Source organism: Bubalus bubalis, chromosome 18 (assembly GCF_019923935.1).
Source record: "Bubalus bubalis isolate 160015118507 breed Murrah chromosome 18, NDDB_SH_1, whole genome shotgun sequence".
NCBI lineage: Eukaryota > Metazoa > Chordata > Mammalia > Artiodactyla > Bovidae > Bubalus > Bubalus bubalis.
Window position 1 is genome coordinate 45903036 of NC_059174.1, and position 8279 is coordinate 45911314.

General features: G+C 43.6%; 1 protein-coding gene across 1 annotated transcript; it reads right to left on the minus strand.

Annotated features, from left to right (window-relative positions):
• Positions 1-269: 269 nt before the first annotated feature.
• LOC123330464 (transmembrane protein PMIS2) lies at positions 270-1292 on the minus strand. Its single transcript, XM_044932239.2, has 2 exons — positions 934-1292; positions 270-724 (listed from the first exon to the last, which is right to left on the minus strand). Exons 1-2 carry the CDS (start codon positions 1147-1149, stop codon positions 596-598), a joined length of 345 nt encoding a protein of 114 aa, XP_044788174.1. The 5' UTR covers positions 1150-1292; the 3' UTR covers positions 270-595.
• Between the last annotated feature and the right edge of the window lie 6987 nt (positions 1293-8279).

The following is an 8279-nucleotide window of genomic DNA, read 5'->3' on the forward strand; positions in this document are numbered from 1 at the left end:
ATTCCAGTTTGAATGAACCTAGAGAACATTAATTCAAATTCCTAAATATCATTCTACATGGGCAATTATTATATCTATTTTACAAAGGAATCAGTTTCCAGAAAATTATCTTGTTGAAGGATATACAGTTTTTAAAGTGTCAGAAGTGGGATGTAGACCTACATCTGCCAGATTTCTATGTCTCTGTGCTTCACCATTAGGTCATTCTGATTTTCACCTGATTTGGGAAACACATAGCCCTAGAGAAACACAGACACGTACACACAGGCGAAGCTGGAACATAACCTTCGATTTTATTGGTTTAAATAAATATTTTCCTGAAAGAGCAGCCCAGTATCAAGGAGCTTAAGGTATCTAGAGCATCTAAGTGAAGATGTCCAAGATGGATAACGATGAAGCTGGACGCCAAGAGCATAAAGTAGTGTTTTCCCGGGCTAGAGGGTTGCTTGGATGTTGAGCTCCTTGGCTGGTAGGTTTTCTGGCTAGGGGATATCCAGCTGTTGTTTTCTTGCATGGTGGCTGATCTGGCTGGTTAGCGTCTTGGTGAGCCGGTCCTGTTGGGGTGGGTGAACCTGTCAGCTATTGGGCCTGGACTTCAGACAAATAGAACTAAGAAATAAATGATGCCTAAACCGATGAGTATGGCAAATACGTCCAGCCAACCAGTTCGGCCCGAGTTGATATAAGCTTCTTCCCATTGGCTTTTCTTGTTGGCGCCTCTGGTCTGTAGGAATGGGAGCTTTAGATTTGGGTTTGAGTCCAGCCTTGTCACAACCCTGGGTAATGGCTAGACACCTCTCCGGTCAGGAGGGAAAACCCCTACCCATATCCCAGGACAGGAGCAGATGCAATGGGGACAGCAAGGGGGCACGTAGAGGACAGCAAGGGGGGAGGTAGAGGACAGGATGGGCCCAGGTTTAGGCACTGGTTTACCTTTACGCAGAATATGAGTGCTGGTATTCCCAGGGGAGGGAATAAAATTACGGCCACGATGGTCAAACACAGGTAATCCGGGGCATAAAATAACAATTCTTCTCTCGTCTGTGTAATCACTGGTGGCTGAGCCTCTGCACCTGGTTGCCCTGGAGCCGCGGGTGGCTCGCCTGGAGCGGGGGGAGGCGCGCCGGCGTCGGCGGGTATCGGGGTCATGATTTTTCTACCCTAGAAGACTCCAAGTATCTTCAAAACGGAGCCAAACCCGCTACACCTCCCCTTGTTCTATCGAGAATCCCAAGACCCAGACCCCAGACCATCAAGGGCCAGTACTTCATAATGGAGAAATCAGAGCAGGTCCTGATTGGCTGCCCGTGTGAGGGGGCGTGGTCCCACTTTACTCAGTCCTCCAGGATTCAAGAGGTTGGGTGCGTACTGAGGCGCTTCAGTCGTGTCCGACTCTTTGCGACCCTGGACTGTAGCCTGCCAGGCTTCTTTCACTTTTCACAGGGTGCTCCATCCTTAGTCGGAACACTGACTCCGCCCACCCTGATAGGAATTAGTTGCAAGCCATAAGGTTGGATTCCGGCTCCTGCTTCCTGCAGATCCCTATCTGCATTCAGGGCAGGAGCGAGTATCAGGGACTGCACCCAAGAGCTGTGGGAGTGAGGAGGTAGATAAACCTCGTAAGAAAACTAGGCGGGGGCCTTCCTTTGGTGGCTAAGACTTCCGGACCTGGGTTTGATCCCTGGTCAGGGAACTAGATCCCATATGCCACAACTGAAGGTCTTTTTTGAGTTTAATGCCATCTAATATTCAGGTATGACCTAAATCAAATCCCTTATGATTATACAGTGGAAATGAGAAATAGATTTGAGGGACTAGATCTGATAGACAGAGTGCCTGATGAACTATGGAATGAGGTTCGTGACATTGTACAGGAGACAGGGATCAAGACCATCCCCATGGAAAAGAAATGCAAAAAAGCAAAATGGCTCTCTGGGGAGGCCTTTCAAATAGCTGTGAAAAGAAGAGAAGCGAAAAGCAAAGGAGAAAAGGAAAGATATAAGCATATGAATGCAGAGTTTCAGAGAATAGCAAGGAGAGATAAGAAAGCCTTCCTCAGAGATCAATGCAAAAAAATAGAGGAAAACAACAGAATGGGAAAGACTAGATCTCTTCAAGAAAATTAGAGATACTAAGGGAACATTTCATGCAAAGATGGGCTCTATAAAGGACAGAAATGGTAGGGACCTAACAGAAGCAGAAGATATTAAGAAGAGGTGGCAAGAATACACAGAAGACCTGTACAAAAAAGATCTTCATGACCAAGATAATCACAATGGTGTGATCACTCACCTAGAGCAAGACATCCTCAAGTGGGCCTTAGAAAGCATCACTAAGAACAAAGCTAGCGGAGGTGATGGAATTCCAGTTGAGCTATTTCAAATCCTGAAAGATGATGCTGTGACAGGGCTGCACTCAATATGCCACAGTGCAGTGCAGTGGCCACAGGACTGGAAAAGGTAGGTTTTCATTCCAATCCCAAAGAAAGGCAATGCCAAAGAATGCTCAAACTACCGCACAATTGCACTCATCTCACACACTAGTAAAGTAACGCTCAAAATTCTCCAAGCCAGGCTTCAGCAATACGTGAATCGTGAACTTCCAGATGTTCAAGCTGGTTTTAGAAAAGGCAGAGGAACCAGAGATCAAATTGCCAACATCTGCTGGATCATGGAAAAAGCAAGAGAGTTCCAGAAAAACATCTATTTCTGCTTTATTGACTATGTCAAAGCCTTTGACTGTGTGGATCACAATAAACTGTGGAAAATTCTGAAAGAGATGGGAATACCAGGCCACCTGACCTGCCTCTTGACACACCTATATGCAGGTCAGGAAGCAGCAGTTAGAACTGGACATGGAACAAGAGTCTGGTTCCAAATAGGAAAAGGAGTACGTCAAGGCTGTATATTGTCACCCTGCTTATTTAACTTATACGCAGAGTACATCATGAGAAATGCTGGGCTGGATGAAGCACAAGCTGGAATCAAAATTGCCGGGAGAAATACCAATAACCTCAGATATGCAGATGACATCACGCTTATGGCAGAAAGTGAAGAGGAACTCAAAAGCCTCTTGATGAAAGTGAAAGAGGAGAGGGAAAAAGTTGGCTTAAAGCTCAACATTCAGAAAACGAAGATCATGGCATCCAGTCCCATCACTTCATGGGAAATAAATGGTGAAACAGTGGAAACAGTGTCAGACTTTATTTTGGGGGGCTCCAAAATCACTGCAGATGGTGACTGCAGCCATGAAATTAAAAGACGCTTACTCCTTGGAAGGAAAGTTATGACCAACCTAGATAGCATATTGAAAAGCAGAGACATTACTTTGCCAACAAAGGTCCATCTAGTCAAGGCTATGGTTTTTCCAGTAGTCATGTATGGATGTGAGAGTTGGACTGTGAAGAAAGCTGAGCGCCGAAGAATTGATGCTTTTGAACTGTGGTGTTGGAGAAGACTCTTGAGAGTCCCTTGGACTGCAAGGAGATCCAACCAGTCCATCCTAAAGGAGATCAGTCCTGGGAGTTCATTGGAAGGACTGATGCTGAGGCTGAAACTCCAATACTTTGGCCACATCATGCGAAGAGTTGACTCATTGAAAAAGACCCTGATGCTGGGAGGGATTGGGGGCAGGAGGAGAAGGGGACGACAGAGGATGAGATGGCTGGATGGCATCACCGACTCCTTGGACATGAGTTTGAGTAAACTCCGGGAGTTGGTGATGGACAGGGAGGCCTGGCGTGCTGTGATTCATGGGGTCGCAAAGAGTCGGACACGACTGAGTGACTGAACTGAATACATATTGATGGAATGATGGAAATAAGAAATCACCATTGTGGTAGGCAGAATCTAAGATGACTCCAAGATTCCTGCTCTCTGGTACATATGTACCTGCTCCCAGTTGTTCATTAAGTACCAATCTGTGTGCTGCTGTGAGAGGATTTTGTATCTGTAATTAAAGTCCCCAATCAGTTAATGGTAAAATAGGGAGAATATCTTCAAAGGGTCTAAACTTATCAGATGAGTTCCTAAAAAGGACTGGATTTTACTGGCAAAGATTCCCAGGCATGAGGCAGCTTAGAGGCAAGGAGGACTCTCCCCAGCTGGCTTTAACTCAGTAAGGATCACGTGGCAAGAAATGCAGGCAACCTTTAGCTCAGACTGGCCCCCAGCTGAAAGCCAGGAGGGAAATGGGGATTTTAGTTTCACAACAATAAGGATCTGAATCCTGCCGTAACCATGATTCATTTGGAAGAGTGTCCTAGCTCCAAATGAGAATGCAGGCCAACACCTTGATTTTAAACTTATGAAATGGTGAGCAGAGAACCCAGCCATTCTGACCTACACAGAACTCTAAGTTAACAAACTTAAGTTTGTGGAAATTTCTTATGCATCATTAGAAAACTGTCAATCATTCAAACAAAACACCATAGTAACTACTAACTCAGGTGAAAACCATCGATGGAAGCTAATGCCACTGGGTTTTAGCTGATATTAATAGTTCCCTTTGTTTCAGAGGAAAGTGAAAGTGTTAGTCACTCAGTTGTTCAACTCTTTGCGACCCCACTGACTGTAGCCCTCCAGTCACCTAAATCCAGGGGATTCTCCAGGCAAGAATACTGGAATGGGTAGCCATTCCCTTCTCCAGGGTATCTTTTCAATGTAGGGACTGTACTCGGGTCTCTGCATTGCAGGCCGATTCTTTCTCATCTGAGCTACAAGGGGAGAGGGTGTGATTCCAGCATTGGCATGAACCTGTGTGCCTTTCTTCCTTCTGGTGAAAAAACTGTTAGAAGGATAACAGAGACAACCACAAAAGAATAAGCAGCTGCAAGAAAGCAGATTCTCTTCCATACCATGAGCTGGCCTCATCCAAGTTTATATCTAACCCCAGAAAACTGAACAAACTTTAAGACACTCAGACTGCAACATTATTACCATGTCCTATGATTGTGATTTTTAACTTCAGTGTTCAGTTTTGATAAGACATCTAACTTATTTCAAGCGTATTAACAATACTTATTTCAAGTGACTTCACAATCCTTGAATTGATATTCTTCATTTCCTGAACGAGAGATGCTTTTGAATTTTCAAGTCAGAAGGAGAACTGTACGCATGGTTCCTCTTTTCTCACAGATATGTGAATTAAGAAGAGAAAACCAGTTCTCTCCCACTCAAGGAATACTCCCTAAGAACCCTAGAGAGACCTAGATTTCTTATTGAAATGAAGAGTTTGGGAATCCGAGTCTCACTGAAATCAAGAGTACACTGAATCTCCTATTTTTAAAAATATTTTTATGGAAGTGCATAAGCATGCCTAATCATACATGTATATCAATACACTTTCACACACAGCATACCCATGAAGCCTGCACCTGCAAACAAGGCCCAGACCAAAAGACCCCCCACCCCCACCATGCCCTCTCCCAGTTACTTCTCCACAGATGAGAACCTATACCCTAATTTTCTCTCCCTCTTTTTAATAACTGCTTTGGGGGTCACATCAGGAATTACAAACTTCACTATGGGGACCCTCCAGTTGGATATAAAGGTGATTTCCATCTTTTGGCTGCCACAAACAATCCTGCCAAGAACACGCATGGGCATGCTTCTCTGTGCAAGTGAGCAAGTACCACTTAAAAATAGATCCAAGAAGTGGGATTGTAGGGTCAAAGTATAAGGACTTTGTGGTCATCATACTATGATGACTTCTGCAAAGGCTTCACTAAGTCACACTTCCAATTCCAGCGTGTGAAATTATTGTTCTTTGTCTTCTTGTCAATGTGCTGAGTGGGTGAGAAGTTATACAATAGCTCTGTATTGCTTTAATTTACATTTCTATGATGAATAGGGGGCCTTCCCCGGTTGCTCAGTGGTAAAGAATCCACCTGCGATGCAGGAGATGCATGGAGATCAATCCTTAGGTCAAGAAAGTCCCTTGGAAAAGGAAATGACAATCCACTCTAGTATTCTTGCCTGGGGAAATCCCATGGACAGAGGAGCCTAGGTGGGCTACAGTCCATGGAGTTGCATAAGAGTTGGACATAACTCAGTGGCTAAAAGAAGAAGGAAGAGATGAGTAGGGAGTTTGATCATTACAATGGACGGAGTTGTGTCCCAAAAAATTGATGTGTTGAAACCCTAACCCCTAGTGTGATTATATTTAGAGATAGGAATTTTAGGACATAATTAGGATTAGATGAGGTCATGAGGGTGGGGTAATCCTGGTGGGATTAGTGCCCTTATAAGAAGAGACTGTGAGAGCTTGCTTCCTTTCTGTCCACCATATGAGGACAGAGTGAGAAGGTGGCCATCATCTCTACAACTAGAGAAAGCCCACACAGCAATGAAGACCCAGCATGGCCAAAAATAAATAAATAAAAATTGTTTTTAAAAACAAAGGTTTAAGAAAGAGGAATGAACATCATACATGCATCAGCTTGGGTGAATCTCTAAGGCATTATGCCAAGTGACAAAAAGCCAGTCTCAAAGTTTCAGTTAAGTTCAGTCACTCAGTTGTGCCCTATTCTTTGTGACCCCATGGACTGCAACACGCCAGACCTCCCTGTCCATCACAAACTCCCAGAGTTTACTCAAATTCATGTCAGTGATGCCATCCAACCATCTCATCCTCTGTCGTCCCCTTCTCCTACTGCCTTCAATCTTTCCCAGCATTAGGATCTTTTCCAATGAGTCAGTTCTTTGCATCAGGTAGCCACAGTATTGGAGTTTCAGCTTTAGCATCAGTCCTTCAATGAATTTTCATGACTGATTTCCTTTAGGATGGATCTCCTTGCTGTCCAAGGGACTCTCAAGAGTCTTCTCCGACACCACAGTTCAAAAGCATCAATTCTTCAGCGCTCAGCTTTCTTTATGGTCCAACTCTCACATCCATACATGACTACTGGAAAAAAAAAAAAAAAAAGATAGACCTTTGTTGGCAAAGTAATGTCTCTGCTTTTTAATAAGCTGTCCAGGTTGGTCATAGCTTTTCTTCCAAAGAGCAAGAGTCTTTTAATTTCATGGCTGTAGTCACCATCTGCAGTGATTTTGGAGCCCCCCAAAATAAAGTCTGTCACTGTTTCCACTGTTTCCCCATCTATTTCCCATGAAGTGATGGGACCAGATGCCATTCTTAGTTTTCTGAATGTTGAGTTTTAAGTCAACTTTTTCCCTCTCCTCTTTCATTTTCATCAAGAGGCTCTTTAGTTCTTCTTCGATTTCTGCTATAATGGTGGTGTCATCTGCATATCTGAGGTTATTGATATTTATCCTGGTAATCTTGACTCCAGCTTGTGCTACATACAGCCCAGAATTTCTCATGATGTACTCTGAATATAAGTTAAACAAGCAGGTGACAATATACATCCTTGATGTACTCCTTTCCCAATTTGGAATGAGTCTGTTGTTCCATGTCCAGTTCTAACTGTTGCTTCTTGACCTGCATACAGATTTCTCAGGAGGCAGGTCAGGTGGTCTGGTATTCCCATCTCTTGAAGAATTTTCCACAGTTTGTTGTGATCCACAGAGTCAAAGGCTTTGGCATAGCCAATAAAGCAGAAATAGATGTTTTCTGGAACTCTCTTGCTTTTTTGATGATCCAACGGATGTTGGTAATTTCATCTCTGGTTCCTCTGCCTTTTCTAAATCCTGCTTGAACATCTGGAAGTTCACGGTTCATGTACTGTTGAAGCCTGGCTTGAAGAATTTTGAGCATTACTTTACTAGCGTGTGAGAGGAGTGCAATTGTACAGTACTTTGTGCATTCTTTGGCATTGCCTTTCCTTGGGATTAAATGGAAACTAACCTTTTCCAGTCCTGTGGCCACGGCTGAGTTTTCCAAATTTGCTGACATATTGAGTGCAGCACTTTCATAACATCATCTTTGAGGATTTGCAAAAGCTCAGCTGGAATTCCATCACCTCCGCTAGCTTTGTTTGTAGTGATGCTTTCTAAGACCCACTTGACTTCGCATTCCAGGATGTCTGGCTCTAAGTGAGTGATTACACCATTATGGTTATCTAGGTCATGAAGATCTTTTTTGTATAGTTCTTCTGTGTATTCTTGCCACCTCTTCTTAATACCTTCTGCTTCTGTTAGGTCCATACTGTTTGTGTCCTTTATTGAGCCCATCTTTGCATGAAAATTTCCCTTGGTATCGCTAATATTCTTGAAGAGATCTCAAGTCTTCCCCATTCGATTGTTTTCCTCTATTTCTTTGCATTGTTCACTGAGGAAGGCTTTCTTATCTCTCCTTGCTATCCTTTGGACCTCTGCATT